Here is a 25,616-nt window from a genome sequence, read left to right as displayed (position 1 = left end):
TCGAATTAGCAACCTTAGCTAGCCATGTGGCGCGAACATGCCCATCAACTCTTGGCGCAAAGAACGGAAAATTCCAAAAGTCCCAATAAACGTTGAATAAACTGATAAAACTCGGTTGAAAAAACCTACTTTATGATGTTATTATCACATGTATCAAATAAAATCAGAGCCGGAGATATTCGCCGTGTATACCGAACGCTTATCAGAAGACAATGTCGAGGTCCTTCGCGCGCCTTGGTAGACAAAGAAAATTCCTGACCTGCCACTCCAAAAGCTCTTGTTCGGCCTCAGATCAAGCTAGACACCCCATTGCACCTTCCACTGCCTGTTGACATCTAGTGGAAGGCGTATGAAGTGCATGCATATCGATAAATATAAGGCAATTGAATAGGCAGGCCCTGAAACAGAGCCTCGTTTTCAGATTTTTCACTTCCTGCATGGAAGTTTGATGCAAATTGAGTTCTGTTTTACTCACAGACATAATTCAAACAGTTTTAGAAACTTCTGAGTGTTTTCTATCCAATAGTAATAATAATAATATGCATATTGTATGATCTAGAAAAGAGTACTAGGCCGTTTCATTTGGGCACGATTTTTCCCCAAAGTGAAAACAGCGCCCCCTATTAAGAAGAAGTTTAAGTATTCAGCTCATTTTCTATGAGACTGGAAATTGAGCTCAGGTGCATCCTGTTTACATTGATCATACTTCTTCCACAGACCCCTCGGTCAAATGTGTTTCATCTGTTGTTGCTAGTAATATTATTTTTTGATCTGGTCACAGACTCCAGTTTGGGAACCACTGATTTAAAGCACTGGGCCCTCTTACCCTATTGACATATTTCTGAATATGTGCTGACATCTAGTGGTTAAATATGACTTTTAAAGATTGATATTGATTCCTTTTTTTCAAATTCCTAGTCAACAGGTACATTGAAAGAGCAAGGTATATTTACATCATTCACACTCCTTACAGGTTCCTTCAAGGCTGCACAGTCAACAGGTCAACAGGTCAACAGGTCAACAGGTCAACAGGTCAACAGGTCAACAGGTCAACAGGTCAACAGGTCAACAGGTCAGCAGGTCAACAGGTCAACAGGTCAACAGAAGGAGAAAAATCAAGAAGGTCATGATTCCTCATGAGGTTAATGTAACTGCCGTACCCCATCACACCCCAAAATATAAGCTGCTTTACTCCATTGTTAGTAAACAATGTAATTGCAAAGAAAAACTGGTTAAACATGGTTAAAACTATAATTTTGATATCATGGATGGTCAGTCCTTGCATCCATAGCTCAGCCTATACATTTGAGAGTGGTTACATTTCTCCAGCCCTATCCCTCAATTGTTTACCAAACAAGTGACGGGGTGACCACCATAGAGATTCTATTAAATAGAACAATGCCCTACTGTTTTAATTCCTAACGCTAAGGTGACCGCTTGGTTGTTTAATGAATCCTAGATTCCCCCTTTCAAGTCCCACAGAAGAATGAAGTATGTTTAACATCCCTATGTAGCATGATCCAACATTATAGGGTATAGTAACTAATAGCTCCCGGTATCTTCCAAACTCAGAGGAAGGACAAGGCACAGTAGAAAGTAGTAGGTTATTGTTACAGAGATTATAAATACTTGTGTTCCAGTTAAAAAGATGATTGATATAAACAGGATGTTTTCCTTTGATGGCTTGATAGATAAAATGTGTCAAAGAATCCATCTACGGTGGCCTGATTAGGTCAAGTCTACCCTCTCATATACACAACATTGATGGGTAGGTGGAACTAATACCATATTACTGCTGACTGGTACACCTATCTGATCCTACAATCAATGTGGTGTAAACCTGAGCCAGTGGTCCATTTAGGATTGGACACATCTGGAAAAATGTGGTCTTTGTGGTTTAGTAATAACACATACTAGCACGTATAAAGATTTTAGTATAAAACAACTTCACAACACGTTGATGAATCTAGACACATGTTGATGAATGAAGCCCAGAGGTTTACTCTGCTGCTATTATTCATGTCCACTAGGTGGTGTAATGTCCCAAGGGTTCTGTACAAGGTCTAGAACTGATGTAACCCAATGACTGTATGATGTGACCTTCCACAGACCCCTCGGTCAAATTTTATTAATCTGTTGATGTTAATAATATTATTATTTTTCGAAACCGGCCACCCCAGTTTGGGAGGCCCACCTTTTCTGTTCTTCTGCTCTCACGTCTGGTGATGCGCTTCCTGTTTGAACTTGGAGGTGTTCTGCTGGCGCTGGTTCTTCTCAGTGAAGTAGACAGTCTGTATCTCTGGTTCTGTCCATTAGAGTGCTGTGGTTCTGGACAGGAGAGTGCTGTGGTTCTGGACAAGAGAGTGCTGTGGTTCTGGACAGGAGAGTGCTGTGGTTCTGGACAGGAGATTGCTGTGGTTCTGATCAGGAGATTGCTGTGGTTCTGTCCATTAGAGTGCTGTGGTTCTGGACAGGGGAGTGCTGTGGTTCTGGACAGGAGAGTGCTGTGGTTCTGGACAGGAGAGTGCTGTGGTTCTGGACAGGAGAGGGCTGTGGTTCTGGACAGGAGAGTGCTGTGGTTCTGGACAGGAGAGTGATGTGGTTCTGGACAGGAGAGTGATGTGGTTCTGGACAGGAGAGGGCTGTGGTTCTGGACAGGAGAGTGATGTGGTTCTGGACAGGAGAGGGCTGTGGTTCTGGACAGGAGAGTGCTGTGGTTCTGGACAGGAGAGTGCTGTGGTTCTGGACAGGAGAGGGCTGTGGTTCTGGTCAGGAGAGTGATGTGGTTCTTCTCTCCCTGGTGAAGTGTTCACTGAGTTGTAAGCTCTTGGAACAATGACCTGTTTGGAGATGAAACATTACAACATTTAAATTATTAAAATGATTGTTATTTAAAACTATTGTCTAGTATAATGCATAGATGAATGAATGACAGAGCAGGTACCTCTTCTAGTGAATGTTGTTCTTTAGGGATTTTCTGTCTTCTGGTATGTTTGATGTATCTGACACCACATAACACAGCAACTAGGAGTAATATACCAATAACTGTACCAGTAACACCACCCACAATGATGCCAACTGGTAACACTGAGGCTTTCCCATCCTCACCACTACCTGAGGTCACACACACACACACACACACACACACACACACACACACACACACACACACACACACACACACACACACACACACACACACACACACACACACACACACACACACACACACACACACACACACACACACAGATTAGTTTCAATACAATGATAAGAGGATAGTTTCAGGCAGAATTATTCCAATCTTAACTAGGGAAGAATTACAACAATGATATCAAAACTTTGACTTATCTTGAAGTCATATGATATTATTAGTAGGTTATTAAACAGTGATAGAGGTGTACAGTGAAGGTGGAGGCTAAATGGTACTTACAGTCCTCCATGGGTTGAGAGATGGTCTGTGTGCTGACGTGGTTGCTGCCGGTGCATTTGATAGTCCCGTTGCCATTGGAGAGGATGATGTTGACCCCAGACAGAGACAGTAACTGTTGTGACAGTGTACACTGACCGCTGTCACAGACAGACAACATCCAGCCATCTTTAACTGAACAGTTCACTGTGACGTCACAGAGTCCCACACTTGTGTTGAAGAGAGACGTGACATCCATGACTGGTTTGGGAATATGATCTATAAGAACCAATGGAGTTGGGAAAGAGATACCTACATTCATGAGTGGTCTAGAGACTACAGTTGTATTAAACAAAAAGAAGACTACCAGCACAAAAAATGCATAACACTCTCCCAGCATTTTTAGTCTGTATGTGGTAGTTTACTCAATTTTAAACCTGATTAACATTCAACTGTCTTACCTGTCACTAACTACAATACCTATGTACTCTCTGTGTGGCTTTAGCAACACAATCAACATGCATGCAACTATGCTGCAAATTCAGATGAGGTTGGCTTAGATTGTTGATTACATGTAAAGCTATATTTCGTCTCCAATGTTGATTGAAAACAAATCATTTGCATAATGACCACTTGTTGTCTCAAATACATTGTTACAGTTGTTGGTTAGCTAGATAGTGAAGTTTGGCCATATTTGCATTGACATTTTCATATTCCTTTTCATGGAAGTTTCTTTATCCGTGAAATGAAGTGGTTGGAGAACAAACCCCTCTTCACATTGATAGAATTGAAACATTCTTTTGAAATTATCAGTAAAAGTGTAAAAACAAAAAAGCAAGATGTACCATAAAACTTTTTGACAAATTGAAAATGTATCTTGACATGTAATACCCGTCTGTTAGTTTATGTACTCTTGTTTTGTATATCTATGTTGTTTAATTGTTCATAATAAAAATAACATAATAAAGAGCAAATTCCTTTAAGAATGCACAAACAATCTAGAAGCACAATCATCTAGAACCACAATCAACTCCATCCCAATGCCGATATCCACATACCCCAGAACTACCTCGTCCCCATACTACTCCTACTCCTGTATGTCCTGCTCACCCATCAGGAGGGTCCGCTGAAGCTCCCTTGTCTTCTCCTGGATCACCCAGGGTTAGGGTTGCCAACTTTCTCACTACCAAATAAGGGACAAAAGGTGGCGTGCCAGTGCACGGTGCCATGGTGGTGTGGGTATGGTGTTGTGTGAACACAATTGAGTGTTTATGTTTAAAATGTTTAAAATCATAGTGTAAGAACACTTTAAAAGCCTAAAAGGATCACATAATCCAACTTTCAAAACAGGTATTGTTTGGCTAGACACAGCAGTCAAAACACTTGGTAGCTGTTTATCTTTCTAGCACATTCACTCATTTATTTGTAATCAATTAATGAGCTAGTTAATTACCACATTCTTGTCAAACTGTCAACAGTGTAGCTGGCAAGCAACAAGAGACCAAATAAGTTAAAAAAAACACTCAAGGGCAAATACTTCAGATTTGACCATTCAGACAAGTCGCATGGCCAGTAATCATATTTGTATCTGACTTCAAACCACCAGGAAGGTGGCTTAAAATATCCTATTCCATGTGCTATTTGACTGTTCAGACTGCAGGAAAAATACGTTTTAAATCGAATATGCAGAAAAAATGGTTTTGATGTGAACAAGGCTTTACAGTATGGAACCCAGTTTGGGTCGTTGCGGGTCAAAAAATATACGCGTCAAATAACACTATTTGACACGTTAAATGAGTGTTTAATTTGACACGTCAAATAGGGTTGCCAACTGTCCCGTATTAGCCGGGTTGTCTCTTATATTGGGCTAAATTGGTTTGTCCCATACCCTTGTCCCATACCCTTGTCCCGTATATTCATCCAATCACAGTAAACACTCCAATTCCTGCAAAGTCATTTCAGTTGTTCTGTCGGTTTGGCATATCAAGGAAATATGGATAAACATGCAAAAAAAAGCTCTCCTTCACTGACCTGGAGCAGGTGGTGGTTGCCCTCAAAATGACAGAGACAGTCAGTATGGGCCAACTCTATGAAGACTTTTGTGCTCGCCGGTAGGAAATGCAGGAAGCCAGACAGGATACCACAGACTCAAGAAACAGATGCAGCACAGAGCTGATCAAAAATGAACTTCAAATATCTGTGAACTGTGACTTGTCATGTAATGACTTCTCTCTGGCTATGCAAAAGGACAAAGTATTGCTTGAATCAGTCAAGAGCAGCAAAAAATAAGTAGACTTGGTGACTCATGCCCCTCTTTTCCTCTTTTGCACTTGAAAAGGTTTTTTTTGCTGTAAAATTGTGATTTCTTTGATCATTTATTTTGAGGTTTATTCACATAAGTTTACATAATGATACAGTTTTAGTAAAGCTATAGACTAAATGGAATATACAAATGTTTTTCCTTTCTGTTTTTAATAAGAATATACAGTGTATATTAATTCACACAACACCATACCCACACCACCATGGCACCGTGCACTGGCACGCCACCTTTTGTCCCTTATTTGGTAGTGAGAAAGTTGGCAACCCTAACCCTGGGTGATCCAGGAGAAGACAAGGGAGCTTCAGCGGACCCTCCTGATGGGTGAGCAGGACATACAGGAGTAGGAGTAGTATGGGGACGAGGTAGTTCTGGGGTATGTGGATATCGGCATTGGGATGGAGTTGATTGTGGTTCTAGATGATTGTGCTTCTAGATTGTTTGTGCATTCTTAAAGGAATTTGCTCTTTATTATGTTATTTTTATTATGAACAATTAAACAACATAGATATACAAAACAAGAGTACATAAACTAACAGACGGGTATTACATGTCAAGATACATTTTCAATTTGTCAAAAAGTTTTATGGTACATCTTGCTTTTTTGTTTTTACACTTTTACTGATAATTTCAAAAGAATGTTTCAATTCTATCAATGTGAAGAGGGGTTTGTTCTCCAACCACTTCATTTCACGGATAAAGAAACTTCCATGAAAAGGAATATGAAAATGTCAATGCAAATATGGCCAAACTTCACTATCTAGCTAACCAACAACTGTAACAATGTATTTGAGACAACAAGTGGTCATTATGCAAATGATTTGTTTTCAATCAACATTGGAGACGAAATATAGCTTTACATGTAATCAACAATCTAAGCCAACCTCATCTGAATTTGCAGCATAGTTGCATGCATGTTGATTGTGTTGCTAAAGCCACACAGAGAGTACATAGGTATTGTAGTTAGTGACAGGTAAGACAGTTGAATGTTAATCAGGTTTAAAATTGAGTAAACTACCACATACAGACTAAAAATGCTGGGAGAGTGTTATGCATTTTTTGTGCTGGTAGTCTTCTTTTTGTTTAATACAACTGTAGTCTCTAGACCACTCATGAATGTAGGTATCTCTTTCCCAACTCCATTGGTTCTTATAGATCATATTCCCAAACCAGTCATGGATGTCACGTCTCTCTTCAACACAAGTGTGGGACTCTGTGACGTCACAGTGAACTGTTCAGTTAAAGATGGCTGGATGTTGTCTGTCTGTGACAGCGGTCAGTGTACACTGTCACAACAGTTACTGTCTCTGTCTGGGGTCAACATCATCCTCTCCAATGGCAACGGGACTATCAAATGCACCGGCAGCAACCACGTCAGCACACAGACCATCTCTCAACCCATGGAGGACTGTAAGTACCATTTAGCCTCCACCTTCACTGTACACCTCTATCACTGTTTAATAACCTACTAATAATATCATATGACTTCAAGATAAGTCAAAGTTTTGATATCATTGTTGTAATTCTTCCCTAGTTAAGATTGGAATAATTCTGCCTGAAACTATCCTCTTATCATTGTATTGAAACTAATCTGTGTGTGTGTGTGTGTGTGTGTGTGTGTGTGTGTGTGTGTGTGTGTGTGTGTGTGTGTGTGTGTGTGTGTGTGTGACCTCAGGTAGTGGTGAGGATGGGAAAGCCTCAGTGTTACCAGTTGACACCATTGTGGGTGGTGTTACTGGTACAGTTATTGGTATATTACTCCTAGTTGCTGTGTTATGTGGTGTCAGATACATCAAACATACCAGAAGACAGAAAATCCCTAAAGAACAACATTCACTAGAAGAGGTACAGTGGGGCAAAAAAGTATTTAGTCAGCCACCAATTGTGCAAGTTCTCCCACTTAAAAAGATGAGAGAGGCCTGTAATTTTCATCATAGGTACACTTCAACTATGACAGACAAAATGAGAAAAAAAATCCAGAAAATCACATTGTAGGATTTTTAATTAATTTATTTGCAAATTATGGTGGAAAATAAGTATTCAGGATTCTAAATACATTCAGGAGTAAAAATGTGCTAAACAAGTCACATAATAAATTGTATGGACTCTGTGTGTAGCAATAGTGTTTAACATGATTTTTGAATGACAACCTCTGAAGACATGGTGATGACTGGCCTGGTATGTAATACCATTAACAGTTGACATTATAGTATATGACAACAGGATCAACAGTCCTCTAGTGGTGTGGGGGCTGTGCTTTGGCAAAGTGGGTGGGGTTATATCCTGCCTGTTTGGCCCTGTCCGGGTGTAGCGCTTGTCGTCTGGAGGAGAAGAGGACCAAGGTGCAGCGTGGTAAGTGTTCATATTCTTTAATCCAATACGCAGCGTGGTAAGTGTTCATATTCTTTAATCCAATACGCAACACTAAACAAAACAACAAACGAAACAGTTCTGAAAGGTGAACAGACACTAGACAGAAAATAACCACCCACAACACACAATGGAAAACAGGCTACCTAAATATGGCTCCCAATCAGAGACAACAAAAAACAGCTGCCTCTGATTGGGAACCACACCAGGCCAAACACATAGAAAACAAACAACCTAGAAAATAGTACATAGACTGCCCACCCCAACTCACGCCCTGACCAACCTAACACAAAGACATAAAAAAGAAACTAAGGTCAGAACGTGACACCGGGGGTATCGTCGGACGGGGCCACAGTGTCTCCCGACCCCTCCTGTCTCATTCTCCAGTATTTATGCTGCAATAGTTTATGTGTCAGGGGCTAGGGTCAGTCTGTTATATCTGGAGTATTTCTCCTGTCTTATCCGGTGTCCTGTGTGAATTGAAGTATGCTCTCTCTAACTCTCTCTTTCTCTCTTTCTTTCTTTTTATCTCTTTCTTTCTCTCCTTCTTTCTTCCTTTCTCTCTCTCGGAGGACATGAGCCCTAGGACCATGCCTCAGGACTCCCTGGCCTGATGACTCCTTGCTGTCCCCAGTCCACCCGGTCGTGCTGCTGCTCCAGTTTCAACTGTCCTGCCTGCGGCTATGGAACCCTGACCTGTTCACTGGACGTGCTACCTGTCCCAGACCTGCTGTTTTCAACTCTCTAGAGACCGCAGGAGCGGTAGAGATACTCCTAATGATCGGCTATGAAAAGCCAACTGACTTTTACTCCTGAGGTGCTGACCTGTTGCACCCTCTACAACCACTGTGATTATTATTATTTGACCCTGCTGGTCATCTATGAACATTTGAACATCTTGGCCATGTTCTGTTATAATCTCCACCCGGCACAGCCAGAACAGGACTGGCCACCCCTCATAGCCTGGTTCCTCTCTAGGTTTCTTCCTAGGTTCTGGGCTTTCTAGGGAGTTTTTCCTAGCCACCGTGCTTCTACATCTGCATTGCTTGCTGTTTGGGGTTTTAGACTGGGTTTCTGTACAGCACTTTGTGACATCAGCTGATGTAAGAAGGGCTTTATAAATACATTTGATTGATTGATTGATTGATTGATCTAGTGGTTAAATCAGACTTTTAAAGATTTATATTGATTAATTTTTTTCATATTCCTAGTCAACAGTTACATTGAAACAGCAAGGTATGTTTACATCATTCACACTTCTTACAGGTTCCTTCAAGGCTGCACATTCAACAGGTCAACAGGTCATCAGGTCAACAGGCCATCAGGTCATCAAAAGGAGAAAAATCAAGAAGGCCAAGATACAAAAAAGCACAAGTGCAGGTTGATACCTCATGAGGTTAATGTAACTGCCGTACCCCATCACACCCCAAAATATAAGCTGCTTTACTCCATTGTTAGTAAACTATGTAATTGCAAAGAAAAACTGGTTAAACATGGTTAAAACTATAATTTTGATATCATGGATGGTCAGTCCTTGCATTCAAAGCTCAGCCTATACATTTGAGAGTGGTTACATTTATCCAGCCCTATCCCTCAATTGTTTACCAAAAAATTAATGTGTCAAAGAATCCATCTACGGTGGCCTGATTAGGTCAAGTCTACCCTCTCATATACAGAACATTGATGGGTAGGTGGAACTAATTCCATGTTACTGCTGACTGGTACACCTATCTGATCCTACAATCAATGTGCTGTAAACCTGAGCCAGGGGATCATTTAGGATTGGACACATCTGGAAAAATGTGGTCTTTGTGGTTTAGTAATAACACATACTAGCACATATAAAGATTTTAGTATAAAACAACTTCACAACATGTTGATGAATCTAGACACACGTTGATGAATCTAGACACACGTTGATGAATCTAGACATGTTGATGAATCTAGACATGTTGATGAATCTAGACACACGTTGATGAATCTAGACACACGTTGATGAATCTAGACACACGTTGATGAATCTAGACATGTTGATGAATCTAGACACACGTTGATGAATCTAGACACACGTTGATGAATCTAGACACACGTTGATGAATCTAGACACACGTTGATGAATCTAGACACACGTTGATGAATCTAGACACACGTTGATGAATCTAGACACACGTTGATGAATCTAGACCCACGTTGATGAATCTAGACCCACGTTGATGAATCTAGACCCACGTTGATGAATCTAGACCCACGTTGATGAATCTAGACCCACGTTGATGAATCTAGACCCACGTTGATGAATCTAGACCCACGTTGATGAATCTAGACACACGTTGATGAATCTAGACACACGTTGATGAATCTAGACACACGTTGATGAATCTAGACACACGTTGATGAATCTAGACACACGTTGATGAATCTAGACACACGTTGATGAATCTAGACACACGTTGATGAATCTAGACACACGTTGATGAATCTAGACACACGTTGATGAATCTAGACACACGTTGATGAATCTAGACACACGTTGATGAATCTAGACACACGTTGATGAATCTAGACACACGTTAATGAATCTAGACCCACGTTGATGAATCTAGACACGCGTTGATGAATCTAGACACGCGTTGATGAATCTAGACACGCGTTGATGAATCTAGACACACGTTGATGAAGCTAGACATGTTGATGAATCTAGACACACGTTGATGAATCTAGACACACGTTGATGAATCTAGACACACGTTGATGAATCTAGACACACGTTGATGAATCTAGACACACGTTGATGAATCTAGACACACGTTGATGAATCTAGACACACGTTGATGAATCTAGACACATGTTAATGAATCTAGACCCACGTTGATGAATCTAGACACATGTTGATGAATGAAGCCCAGAGGTTTACTCTGCTGCTATTATTCATGTCCACTAGGTGGTGTAATGTCTCATGGGTTCTGTACAAGGTCGAGAACTGATGTAACCCAATGACTGTATGATGTGACATCAGAGGCCCACCTTCCCGTTCTTCTGCTCTCATGTCTGGTGATGCACTTCCTGTTTCAACTTGGAGGTGTTCTGCTGGTGCTGGTTCTTCTCAGTAAAGTAGACAGTCTGTATCTCTGGTTCTGTCCATTAGAGTGTTGTGGTTCTGGACGGGAGAGTGCTGTGGTTCTGGTCAGGAGAGGGCCGTGGTTCTGGACAGGAGAGGGTTGTGGTTCTGGTCAGGAGAGGGTTGTGGTTCTGGACAGGAGAGTGCTGTGGTTCTGATCAGGAGAGTGATGTGATTCTGGTCAGGAGAGTGCTGTGGTTCTTGACAGGAGAGTGATGTGGTTCTGGACAGGAGATGCTGTGGTTCTGGACAGGAGAGGGCTGTGGTTCTGGACAGGAGAGGGCTGTGGTTCTGGACAGGAGAGTGCTGTGGTTCTGTCCATTAGAGTGCTGTGGTTCTGGACAGGAGAGTGCTGTGGTTCTGGACAGGAGAGTGCTGTGGTTCTGGACAGGAGAGTGCTGTGGTTCAGGTCAGGAGAGGGCTGTGGTTCTGGTCAGGAGAGTGCTGTGGTTCTGATCAGGAGAGTGATGTGGTTCTGGTCAGGAGAGTGCTGTGGTTCTGGACAGGAGAGTGCTGTGGTTCTGGACAGGAGAGGGCTGTGGTTCAGGTCAGGAGAGGGCTGTGGTTCTGGTCAGGAGAGTGCTGTGGTTCTGGACAGGAGAGTGGTGTGGATCTTCTCTCCCTGGTGAAGTGTTCACTGAGTTGTAAGCTCTTGGAACAATGACCTGTTTGGAGATGAAACATTACAACATTTAAATGATTCAAATGATTGTTATTTAAAACTATTGTCTAGTATAATGCATAGATGAATGAATGACAGAGCAGGTACCTCTTCTAGTGAATGTTGTTCTTTAGGGATTTTCTGTCTTCTGGTAAGTTTGATGTATCTGACACCAAGTAACACAGCAACTAGGAGTAATATACCAGTAACAACACCCACAATGGTGCCAACTGGTAACACTGAGTTATTCCCATCCTCACCACTACCTGAGGACACACACACACACACACACACACACACACACACACACACACACACACACACACAGAGAGATTAAGAACAGTCTTCATAAAATGGCAGTTTCAGACTTGCAGAATTATTCCAATCTTAACTAGGGAAGAATTACAATAATGATATCAAAACTTTGACATAACTTGAATTCATATGATATTTTTAGTAGGTTATTAAACAGTGATAGAGGTGTACAGTGAAGGTGGAGGCTAAATGGTCCTTACAGTCCTCCATGGGTTGAGAGATGGTCTGTGTGCTGACGTGGTTGCTGCTGGTGCATTGGATCCTTCCAGTCAATACGGAGATGGTCATGTTACCACCGGTTAGTGACGGAGACTGTTGTGACAGTGTACACTGACCGCTGTCACAGACAGACAACATCCAGCCATCTTTAACTGAACAGTTCACTGTGACATCACAGAGTCCCACACTTGTGTTGAAGAGAGATGTGACATCCATGACTGGTTTGGGAACATGATCTATAAGAGACAGTTTTTAGAACCAAAGAAGAAGAGACAGATAATTATTAGTTCACATTCATTATTGAACCTGATCAGACACATTAAATGTACAGCACATTACCAGAACTGAAGCCTTAGATAACTCACCCTCCACTAACAGTCTATATGTAGTCCTTGATTCTTTCCAACTTTTCTGGTAGTTTACCATGTAAATTCCACTGTCTGTGTTCAACAGATTCTTAATACACAGAGAATGGTTATCATTGTTATAGTCCACCTTCTCCTTGTATTTAGGGGAGATCTCTTTGTCTCCAAATATTACATCACTGTCCTTCATCCATTGAAGTCCTTTGATCATCTCAGGAGGTTCTGCAACAGCCAGACATATTGAACCCCCCTTCAACCCATACTGGTCCACTGAAGGTTCTGCCCTGATTCCTAATGAGAGAGGACCAAGATCACATTTACCATTTCACTGACAGTCATTAATGTACATATTAAATCAGTCAGTCATTTGCTGCCTAAAATCAAAACTTTTCCATTTATCCATGTTATGTGCACAAAGTTTACATTCTACAGTTTAATTCCAATATCAAAAGAGATGTCTTCACACAATATAATGAATAGTTTACCTATGGTGACGCATAGCCTTAAAATGAGAAGAAACCCCAGAATATTCATATTCATTTTGAAAATGAGAGATTAAGTTTCTCTTCGTCTTTCAGAGTGTGGTTGCTGAATAATGCTGCTTTATATAGTTTACTGCGACTTCAAACCACACCTCTTCAGAATCAGGCCTGACCAATACTTACTGTTGATTGGTTCTCTGATGGCACCTCACAGTCGTTGGGTTACATCAGTTCAAGACCTTGTACAGAAACCATGGGACATTACACCACCTAGTGGACATGAATAATAGCAGCAGAGTAATGTGTCTAGATTCATCATGATGTTGTGAAGTTGTTTTATACAAAAAATCTTTTTATTTACTAGTATGTGGTGTTATTATACCATAGAGCCACATTTTCCCAGATTTGTGGCCAATCCCAAATTAACTTAAAAATAAAGGAAAGCCGCACATTCTAGGAGCTCAGATGCAAAAATGTAATTACCAACGTTTCGACAGCCAAGCTGTCTTCATCAGGGTATAATCACAAACACTGCGGAATGACTCCTTTATATAGTGTCAAAAGACACACAGGTGTCTGTAATCATGGCCAAGAGTGGCCTAATATCATTGGTTAATTCTCAAATATTAAAATGGCATACAAAGAGCAGCATACAAAAAACAAATGGATAGCATAGATCATAGATTCATTTTAGACTACACAAGCTTACAAACAATTACAATGGCTAAGTCACAACAATCACAAGAATGGCTTCAGATCAAAGTCTATGTTGAGACCGAAGGGAGCAAGGGTCTTTAAGTTAAAGATCCAGGCAGCCTCTCGTTTTAACAATAAATTATCAAGGTCACCCCCTCTCCTAGGGAGGGTGACATGTTCGATGCCAATATAACGCAGAGACGAAATCGAGTGGCCTGCCTCCAAAAAGTGAGCCACAACTGGGTAAGTCAAGTTTTTGCACCTAATGGTGCTACGATGCTCTGAGATACGTACTTTTAATTCGCGCTTTGTTTTACCCACAATTTTTACCACAAGGACAAGTTATAAGATAAATAACTGCCTTAGTGGAGCACGTAATAACACCTTTGATTGGGATCGATTTCCCTGTTTGTGGGTGTTTGAAGGATCTGCATTTATAAATGCCACTGCATTGAGCACAGCCATTACACTTGTAATTTCCATCCAGTAGGGGCGTAAATAGACGTTGTTCAGGAATATCTTAGGGTGGTAAATCAGTGTACCAATTCCCAGATTTGTGGCCAATCCCAAATTAACCCCTAGTTCAGGCTTACGCTCTATAAATTGTAGAATCAGATAGTTGTACCAATCACCAATAATATGGTATTAGTTCCACCTACCCATCATTGTTGTGTATTTGAGAGGGCAGACTTGACCTCATTAGGCCACCGTAGATGGAATCTTTGATAAAAAAGATATCTATCAAGACAAAGGAGATGATCATGGACTACAGGAAAAGGAAGGCCGAACACGCCCCCATTCACATCGACAGGGCTGTAGTGGAGCGGGTCGAGAGCTTCAAGTTCCTTGATGTCCACATCACCAACAAACTATCATGGTCCAAACACACCAAGACAGTCGTGAAGAAGGCACGACAACACCTTTTCCCCCTCGGGAGACTGAAAAGATTTGGCATGGGTCCCCAGATCCTCAAAAAGTTCTACAGCTGCACCATCGAGAGCTTCCTGAGCGGTTGCATCACCTTCTGGTATGGCAACTGCTCGGTATCCGACCGTAAGGTGCTACAGAGGGTAGGGCTTACGGCCAAGTACATCACTGGGGCCAAGCTTCTTGCCATCCAGGACCTCTATACTAGGCGGTGTCAGAGGAAGGCCTCTGAGGAAGGCCTCTCGGACATAGACTGTTCTCTCTGCTTCCACACCGCAAGTGGTACCGGGGCGACAGGTATAGGTCCAAAAGGCTCCTTAACAGCTTCTACCCCCAAGCCATAAGACTGCAGAACAATTAACTAAATGGCCACCCGGACTATTTACATTTTACACCCCCCTCCCCCCTTTGTTTTTACACTGCTGCTACTCGCTGTACAAATTACCTGGACTAACCTGTACCCCCACACATTGACTCGGTACCGGCACCCCCTGTATATAGCCTCATTACTAACCTGTACCCCCACACATTGACTCGGTACCGGCACCCCCTGTATATAGCCTCATTACTAACCTGTACCCCCACACATTGACTCGGTACCGGCACCCCCTGTATATAGCCTCATTACTAACCTGTACCCCCACACATTGACTCGGTACCGGCACCCCCTGTATATAGCCTCATTACTAACCTGTACCCCCACACATTGACTCGGTACCGGCACCCCCTGTATATAGCCTCATTACTAACCTGTACCCCCACACATTGACTCGGTACCGGCACCCCCTGTATATAGCCTCATTACTAACCTGTACCCCCACACATTGACTCGGTACCGGCACCCCCTGTATATAGCCTCATTACTAACCTGTACCCCCACACATTGACTCGGTACCGGCACCCCCTGTATATAGCCTTGTTATTGTCATTTTGTGTTACTTTCTCTTTTTTTAACTTTATTTCGTAAATATTTTCTGAACTCTGTTTTCTTTAAACTGCATTGTTGGTTAAGGGCTTGTAAGTAAGCCTCTCACTTTAAGGTCTACTGTTGTATTTGGCACACGTGACAAATAAAATTTGATTTAATCGCGCCATCAAAGGAAAACATCCTTTTTACATCAGTCATCTTTTTAACTGGAACACAAGTATTTACTGTGCATTCGGGAAAGTATTCAGACCCCTTGACTTTTTACACATTTTGTTACCTTACAGCCTTATTCTAAAATTGATCAAATAGTTTTTTTCCCCTTATCAATCTACACATACTACCCCATAATGTCGAAGCAAAAACAGGTTTGTAGAAATTTTGTCAAATATATAAAAAAAACTGAAATATCACATTTACATAAGTTTTCAGACTCTTTCCTCAGTGCTTTGTTGAAGCACCTTTGGCAGTCATTACAGCCTCGAGTCTTCTTGGGTATGACGCTACAAGCTTGGCACACCTGTATTTGAGGAGTTTCTCCCATTCCTCTCTGCAGATCCTCTCAAGCTCTGTCAGGATGGATGGGGAGCTTCGCTGCACAGCTATTTTCAGGACTCTGTATATATAAAAAGTATATAGACTTATTTTTCTACTGTATTATTGACTGTATGTTTGTTTATACCATGTGTAACTCTGTGTTCTCTTATGTGTCGAACTGCTTTGCTTTATCTTGGCCAGGTCGTAGTTGCAAATGAGAACTTGTTCTCAACTAGCCTACCTGGTTAAATAAAGGTGAAATAAATAAAACTGTCCAGAGATATTCGATCGTGTTCACGTCCGGGCTCTGTATGGGGCACTCAAGGACATTCAGAGACTTGTCCCGAAGCCCCTCCTGCGTTGTCTTGGCTGTGTGCTTGGGGTCGTTGTCCTGTTAGAAGGTGACCTTCTCCCCTGTCTGACGTTCAGAGAGCTGTGGAGCAGGTTGTCACCTTTCTCTCTATCGAGACTAGTCTCCCAGTCCATGCCGCTGAAAAACATCCCCACAACATGATGCTGTCACTACCATGGTTCACCGTAGGGATGGTGCCAGGTTTCCTCCATACGTGACTCTTGGCATTCATGCCAAAGAGTTCAATCTTGATTTCATCAGACCAGAGAATCGTGTTTCCTTTATATCCTTTATGTGCCTTTTGGCAAACTCCAAGCAGGCTGTCATGTGCCTTTTATTGAGGAGTGGCTTCCACCTGGCCACTCTACCATAAAGGCCTGATTGGTGGAGTGCTGCAGAGATGGTTGTTCCTTTTGGAAGGTTCTCCCATCTCCACAGAGGAACTCTGGAGCATTGTCTTGGTCAACTCCCTGACCAAAGCCTTTCTCCCCCAATTGCTCAGTTTGGCTGGGCGGAGTTTGGTTGGGCGGCCAGCTCTTGGAAGAGTCTTGGTGGTTCCAAACTTTTTCATTTAAGAATGATGGAGGCCACTGTGTTCTTGGGGACCTTTTAATGCTGCATACATTTTTGGTACCCTTCCCCAGATCTGTGTCTCGACACAATCCTGTCTCGGAGCTCCAAGGACAATTTCTTCGACCTAATGGCCTGGTTTTTGCACTGACATACACTGTCAACTGTGGGACCTTATATAGACAGGTGTGTGCCTTTCCAAATCATGTCCAATCAATTTAATTTATCACAGGTGGACTCTAATCAAGATGGATAAACATCTCAAGGATGATCAGTGGAAACAGGATGCACCTGAGCACAATTTCGAGTCTCATAGCAAAGGGTCTGAATACTTATGTCAATAAGTAATTTCAGTTTTTTAATTTTAAATAAATTAGCAAACATTTCAAAAAACCAGTTTTTGCTTTGTCGTTATGGGGTATTGTGTGAAGATTGATGAGGAAAACAATTTATTTAATCATTTTTATAATAAGGCTGTAACGTAACAAAATGTAGAAAAAGGGAAGGGGTCTAAATACTTTCCTAATGCGCTGTTTGATCTCTGTACCAATAACCTGCTACTTTTTACTGTGTCTTGTCCTTCCTCTGAATTTGGAAGATACCTGTATATTGTTGGAACAGAGATATTAAAAGTATACTTCGTTCTTCTGTGGGACTTGAACGGGGCAATCTAGGATTAATTAAACAACAAAGCAGTCACCATAGTGTTAGGAATGAGAACAATAGGATATTGTTCCATTTAATAGAATCTCTATGGTGGTCACCCCATCACTTGTTAGGTAAACAATTAAGAGATAGGGCTGGAGAAATGTAACCACTCTCAAATGTATAGGCTGAGCTATGATGCAAGGACTGACCATCCATGATATCAACTTTATAGTTTTAACCATCTCGGCCTTCTTGATTTTTCTCCTTTTGATGACCTGTTGACCTGTTGACTTGTTGACCTGTTCAATGTGCAGCCTTGAAGGAACCTGTAAGAAGTGTGAATGATGTTAACACACCTTGCTATTTCAATGTACCTGTTGACTAGGAGTTTGCCTGACCTCTGAACCTTTTATTGTGATGAAATGTAAGTTTACAATAACTATGTGATATATCCACCCCTGAACTGTGTTATGATTGAATGTACCTGAAAACTGTGAAATAAATACATATAAATCTTTAAAAGTAATATTTAACCACTAGATGTCAGCACATATTCAGAAATATGTCAGTAGGGTAAGAGGGCCCAGTGCTTTAAATCAGTGGTTCCCAAACTGGGGTCTGTGACCAGATCAAAAAATAATATTACTAGCAACAACAGATAAAACACATTTGACCAAGGGGTCTGTGGAAGAAGTTGAGAGGGTGCAATACAATACAATGTAATATTATTAATCTACAATACACCCTTAGATGAACAACAAGGTCTGATAGACTAGCTGTATTTTCAATCTTAGATGAACAACAGGGTCTGGTAGACTAGCTGTATTATCCATCTTAGATGAACAACAGGGTCTGGTAGACTAGCTGTATTATCCATCTTAGATGAACAACAGGGTCTGGTAGACCAGCTGTATTATTAATCTTAGATGAACAACAGGGTCTGGTAGACTAGCTGTATTATTAATCTTAGATGAACAACAGGGTCTGGTAGACTAGCTGTATTATCCATCTTAGATGAACAACAGGGTCTGGTAGACTAGCTGTATTATTAATCTTAGATGAACAACAGGGTCTGGTAGACTAGCTGTATTATCCATCTTAGATGAACAACAGGGTCTGGTAGACTAGCTGTATTATCCATCTTAGATGAACAACAGGGTCTGGTAGACTAGCTGTATTATCCATCTTAGATGAACAACAGGGTCTGGTAGACTAGCTGTATTATCCATCTTAGATGAACAACAGGGTCTGGTAGACTAGCTGTATTATCCATCTTAGATTAACAACAGGGTCTGGTAGACTAGCTGTATTATCCATCTTAGATGAACAACAGGGTCTGGTAGACTAGCTGTATTATTAATCTTAGATGAACAACAGGGTCTGGTAGACTAGCTGTATTATCCATCTTAGATGAACAACAGGGTCTGGTAGACTAGCTGTATTATTAATCTTAGATGAACAACAGGGTCTGGTAGACTAGCTGTATTATCCATCTTAGATGAACAACAGGGTCTGGTAGACTAGCTGTATTATTAATCTTAGATGAACAACAGGGTCTGGTAGACTAGCTGTATTATCCATCTTAGATGAACAACAGGGTCTGGTAGACTAGCTGTATTATCCATCTTAGATGAACAACAGGGTCTGGTAGACTAGCTGTATTATCCATCTTAGATGAACAACAGGGTCTGGTAGACTAGCTGTATTATCCATCTTAGATGAACAACAGGGTCTGGTAGACTAGCTGTATTATCCATCTTAGATGAACAACAGGGCCTGGTAGACTAGCTGTATTATTAATCTTAGATGAACAACAGGGTCTGGTAGGCTAGCTGTATTATTAATCTTAGATGAACAACAGGGTCTGGTAGGCTAACAGATATCAAGTGTACTCCATCAAGAATCCAGTTTTCAGCTAAATGTTTATTGTATTCCCCAAAATATTGTTTTGAGCATACGGTGCATTCGGAAAGTATTCAGACCCCACATTTTGTTACGTCACAGCCTTATTCTAAAATTGATTAAATAGTTTTAAAAACTGAAATATCACATATACAAAAGTATTCAGACCCTTTACACAGTACTTTGTTGAAGCACCTTAGGCAGCGATTACAGCCTCAAGTCAAATCAAATCAACATGTATTTGTCACATGGGCCGAATACAACAGACCTTACCGTGAAATGCTTAACCAACAATGCATTTCAAGAAATAGAGTTAAGAAAAGATTTACTAAATTTAAAAAAATAAATAATATTTACTACATTTTAAAAAAATAACCCAAGAAAATGACATAACAATCACAAGGCTATATACAGGGGGTACCAGTACCGAGTCAATGTGCGGGGTTACAGGTTAGTCAAGGTAACTTGTAAAGTGACTTCTTGGGTTTGACGCTACAAGCTTAAAACACTTGCATTTGGTAATTTTCTACCATTCTTCTCTGCAGATCCTCTCAAGCTCTGTCAGGTTGGATGGGGAGCGTCGCTGCTGTCCTATTTGGAGACAAAGAGATCTCTCCTAAATACAAGGAGTGTGTGTACAGTACACTGTGCTGTACATTTAATGTGTCTAATCAGGTTCAATAATGAATGTAGAAATAATAATTATCTGTCTCTTTGTCACGACTCCCACCGAAGGTGGCTCCTCTTCCTGTTCAGTAAGGCCATTCTACTGCCAATGTTTGTCTATGGAGATTGCATGGCTGTGTTCTCTATTATATAGACCTGTCAGCAACGGGTGTGGCTGAAATAGCAGAATCCACTCATTTGAAGGCGTGTCCACATACTTTTGTGCATATAGTGTATATCGCCTAGCTGTGCAAACCTGTCTATGACTTCACTCCTTCCCAAGCGTGTCATCTTTGTCAATTGTCATGATGCATTCTATTTTGGGTCATTGTGTTCCGAAGCCAGGTATGTAGACATCTTAATGCCCTGAATGATCTCTCACAGCAGCAGCTGCTAACTGGGATGTTCAGCACGGCCTGTATGATTGCCTTCAGTGATGGGAACATATCAATCAAATGTATTTATAAAGCCCTTCTTACATCAGCTGATGTCACAAAGCGCTGTACAGAAACCCAGCCTAAAACCCCAAACAGCAAGCAACACAGGTGTAGAAGCACGGTGGCTAGGAAAAACTCCCTAGAAAGGCCGGAACCTAGGAAGAAACCTAGAGAGGAACCAGGCTATGAGGGGTGGCTAGTCCTCTTTTGGCTGTGCCGGGTGGAGATTATAACAGAACATGGCCAAGATGTTCAAATGTTCATAGATGACCAGCAGGGTCAGATAATAATAATCACAGTGGTTGTAGAGGGTGCGACAGGTCCGCACCTCAGGAGTAAATGTCAGTTGGCTTTTCATAGCCGATCATTCAGAGTATCTCTACCGCTTCTCTACCACTTCTGCGGGTTCCATTGCCGCAGGCAGAACATTTGAAACTGGAGCAGCAGCACGGCCAGGTGGACTGGGGACAGCAAGGATGCCAGGTAGTCCTGAGGCATGGTACCAGGGCTCAGGTCCCCCGAGAGAGAGAAAGAAAGAGAGAAAGAGAAAATTAGAGAGAGCCTACTTAATTCACACAGTACACTGGAGAAATACTCCAGATATAACAGACTGACCCTAGCCCCCCCAAAACATAAACTACTGCAGCATAAATACTGGAGGCTGAGACAGGAGAGTTCAGGAGACACTGTGGCCCCATCCAATGATACCCCCGGAGAAGGCCAAAAAGGCAGGATATAACCCCACCCACTTTGCCAAAGCACACCACTAGAGGGATATCTTCAACCACCAACTTACCATCCTGAGACAAGGCCGAGTATAGCCCACAAAGATCTCTGCCACAGCACAACCCAAGGGGTGACGCCAACCCAGACAGGAAGACCATGTCAGTGACTCAACCCACTCAAGTGACGCACCCCTCCTAGGGACGGCATGGAAGAGACCAGTAAGCCAGTGACTCGGACCCTGTAATAGGGTTTGAGGCAGAGAATCCCAGTGGAGAGAGGGGAACCGGCTGGGCAGAGACAGCAAGGGCGGTTCGTTGCTCCAGTGCCTTTCCGTTCACCTTCACACTCCTGGGCCAGACTACACTCAATCATAGGACCTACTGAAGAGATGAGTCTTCAATAAAGACTTAAAGGTTGAGACCAAGTCTGCGTCTCTCACATGGGTAGGCAGACTATTCCATAAAAATGGTGCTCTATAGGAGAAAGCTCTGCCTCCAGCTGTTTGCTTAGAAATTCTAGGGACAATTAGGAGGCCTGCGTCTTGTGACCGTAGCGTATATACGGCAGGACCAACTCGGAAAGATAGGTAGGAGCAAGCCCATGTAACGCTTTATAGGTTAGCAGTAAAACCTTGAAATCAGCCCTTGCCTTAACAGGAAGCCAGTGTAGGGAGGCTAGCACTGGAGTAATATGATTTTTTGGTTCTAGTCAGGATTCTAGCAGTCCTATTTAGCACTAACTGAAGTTAATTTAGTGCTTTATCCGGGTAGCCGGAAAGTAGAGCATTGCAGTAGTCTAACCTAGAAGTAACAAAAGCATGGATACATTTTTCTGCATCATTTTTGGACAGAAAATGTCTGATCTTTGCAATATTACGCAGGTGGAAAAAAGCTGTCCTTGAAACAATCTCGATATGTTCGTCAAAAGAGAGATCAGGGTCCAGAGTAACGCCAAGTAACGTCCAGAGTAATGCACATGATTTTGGAATGAGATGTTTGTCGAGCCCGTGTCCACATACTTTTGGTCATTTCGCGTAGCTGACAACTCAGTGAATGATTCTCTCTCTATGTCTCTCTAATGTTGACTTTGCTCATACTTTTGTTTACTTTTTCATTAGGGTTCACCTGAATCATTTTTCTTGCTCTCTCACTTTCTCTCAACACTATAATTTCTTCTTTGTTTACATAACTGTTAGCTGTTGATAATTCTGTTAATTATGATGTTAACTGTTGCTAATTCGTTGATAACTTTGCATTTATACATTTACATTTTAGTAATTTAACAGATGCTCTTATCCAGAGCGACTTACAATTAATTAGTGCATTCATCTTAAGATCGCTAGGTGAGACATCAACACATCACATCAACTCAACACATCACAATCGTATAAAGTACACTTTCCCTCGACAAAGTATTTATCGGCAGAGTCTGTGCTAGTGGTGGAAAAACAGAAGTGTATATAGACAACTGTTTGTTAGTTTTTGGGGGGGTGGCGAGGGGGGGGGGGGTGTTAGGCGTAGTGAGAGTTATTTAAGATACTCTTCAAAGAGGTAGTGTTTCAGACATTTTCAAAAGATGTGCAGAGACTCTGCTGTCCTAGCTTCAGGGGGAAGCTGGTTCCACCATTGGGGTTCCAGGACAGAGAAGAGCTTGGACTGGGCTGAGTGGGAGCTGCCCTCCCGTAGGGGTGGGAGGGCCAAGAGACCAGAGGTGGGATGTAGGGTTTGAACATAGCCTGAAGGTAAGGAGGTGCAGTTCCCCTTGCTGCTCTGTAGGCAAGCACCAGGGTCTTGAAGAGGATACGAGCTTCGACTGGAATTCAGTGGAGTGTGCGGAGGAACGGGGTGACATGGGAAAACTTGGGAAGGTTGAACACCATGGGGAACCCAGCCAACAGTGTGTTGCAGTAGTCCAGACGGGAGATGACTAGTGTCTGGACCTGTGCCACTTCCTGTGGGATGTAGAGTCGTACTCTACGGATGTTGTAGAGCATGAACCTGCAAGAGCGAGTCACTGCTTTGATGTTTGCAGATAACCACAGGATTTTGTCCACGGTCACGCCAGGGTTCTTAGTTATGAATTTGAAAAACATATTTCATGCAAAAATGTATTATTTTTCTTAGATTTAGATTTCAGGGAGTATTTCATTGTACATTTACAGTGAATTACTGGCAACAGTGTGTGCTCCTGTAATGTCAGATTACAGTAGGCTCATTTAAATACAGCTATATGCTCTATTGTATTCGTACAGGACTGTTTTCTAGCTTATTATGACATTACAGCATTGCAGGCACAAAACATGCAGTACTTTACCGTGTGCATCACAGTCAGGATTAGCCTGGTATCGTTCCACTCCTTAACAGATATTTGCCATGCTAAACATATTACAAGTAGTGCAATGTTCGCAAAAACAGGTTATGGATGTGAACAAGGCAAAAGTAACTAATAATCTTGTTTCAAATAAATAGACAACAATCATTTTTTCACCTCTTCCATACTCACTTTACAGAATTCAAAATTACAGTGCTTGTCTTTCATAATTTTGTTAGTTATACTTGAATGTGTGGTGTCGGCGGTTGTTGCTGGCATGTCATGCCTAAATTTGCTAATCTGTCTAGCATTTCTCCAGCTTCTGTCTCTCCTGCTCCACTCGGGTTATGTCATAAGCCTCCTTGTACACTAGCCTGTCTCCTTTGTGCTCCTCATTGTAATAGATGTGCTCAGTCTTCTTCTGGTATCGGTCTTTAACCGTGTCGTTCACCCAGAGAATCAGCTCTTCTCCTTCTTGGGCCTCTTCGTTTCCTTTCTCCCCTTGGAGGTACGTACCTTCTTCCTCATTAACACACATTTGTAACCTGTTAACATACATTTGTAACCTGTTAACACACATTTGTGATCTGTTAAATGAGAAGAAACAGATGGGCCTATATACATTTTATAAAAAACTAAGCAGCAACCAAATGTGAATGAAAAATGTGTAACAGGTAACACATGTGCGTTAACAGGTTACAAATGTGTGTTAACAGGTAACAAATGTGTTACAAATTTGTCACAAACTAAGCAGCAACCAAAACTAAACAAAATTTAAAGGGTTACAAATGTGTCTTACAAAATACAAATCTCCCAGGGAAAAAAATACATGCATTATGTATAGTTTATACCATCTTAGAAAGTATGTCCTGGACCCTATGAAAATCTATTAGTCTCTCACATCTTACTCTTGTTTATTCCTGTTTGTTTACAAGGACAGTTGTTGAATTTGCATAAGACACAATTAAACAGTACTGTAGATAGTATCACTCTTTATCGTTGCAGTGCTTTGGGCGATTGCTGTGTAGATACAATTCCTCACTGAGCCACAAGATGGGGATATTTGCAAGATATGTCAATAAATGCCGTAGATTTCCATAACTACATGACCTCCAGTCTCTCTATATATATGAGTGTTATCAGACATACATACTGCTAGTGAATGAGATATAGATACTGTGGGTTAACTTCCTTGTTCAGGAGCAGAACGACAGATTTTTACCTTGTCAGCTCTGGTATTCAATCTAGCAACCTTTTGGTTATTGGCCCAACGCTCTAACCACCAACCACCCCATATTTTTTTATCCTTTATTTAACTAGGCAAGTCAGTTAAGAACAAATTCTTATTTTCAATGACGGCCTACCGGGGAACAGTGAGTTAACTGCCTTGTTCAGAACGACAGATTTTTACCTTGTCAGCTCTGGGATTCGATCTAGCAACCTTTCGGGTTATTGGCCCAACGCTCTAACCACTAGGCTACCTGCCGCCCCATATACATACTGCTAGTGAATGAGAAAAACATTCTGATAGTGAATGAGATATACATTCTGCTAGTGAATAAGACCAACTCTAGATAGATAAACCAATCAGGAAAAACAATGTTTTATAGGAGTGCTGTACATGCATTTTTTAAATTAAAATGTAGCATGAATTCATATGA

General features: G+C 41.6%; 1 protein-coding gene across 1 annotated transcript; it reads right to left on the bottom strand.

Moving 5' to 3' along the window:
• Window positions 1-9,198: 9,198 nt before the first annotated feature.
• On the bottom strand, window positions 9,199-13,349 carry LOC120060164 (SLAM family member 9-like). The gene is made up of 5 exons (XM_039009286.1): window positions 13,263-13,349; window positions 12,778-13,068; window positions 12,394-12,648; window positions 11,987-12,144; window positions 9,199-11,882 (listed from the first exon to the last, which is right to left on the bottom strand). The coding sequence occupies exons 1-5, from the start codon at window positions 13,315-13,317 to the stop codon at window positions 11,766-11,768; spliced, it is 876 nt and encodes a 291-aa protein (XP_038865214.1). The 5' UTR covers window positions 13,318-13,349; the 3' UTR covers window positions 9,199-11,765.
• Between the last annotated feature and the right edge of the window lie 12,267 nt (window positions 13,350-25,616).

This window comes from Salvelinus namaycush, chromosome 15 (genome assembly GCF_016432855.1).
Source record: "Salvelinus namaycush isolate Seneca chromosome 15, SaNama_1.0, whole genome shotgun sequence".
Taxonomy (NCBI): Eukaryota; Metazoa; Chordata; class Actinopteri; order Salmoniformes; family Salmonidae; genus Salvelinus; species Salvelinus namaycush.
Note: the sequence above shows the minus strand (reverse complement) of the source record. Positions and strands in the feature narration are given on the sequence as shown.

Excerpts from the sequence above, each read along its gene's own strand:
- LOC120060164 (XM_039009286.1), bottom strand. The coding sequence starts at position 13,317 with ATGAATATGAATATTCTGGGGTTTCTTCTCATTTTAAGGCTATGCGTC. Across the intron at positions 13,069-13,262 it reads AAGGCTATGCGTCACCATAG|GAATCAGGGCAGAACCTTCA; the intron begins GTAAACTATTCA and ends CTCTCTCATTAG. Across the intron at positions 11,883-11,986 it reads AACAACATTCACTAGAAGAG|GTCATTGTTCCAAGAGCTTA; the intron begins GTACCTGCTCTG and ends ATCTCCAAACAG.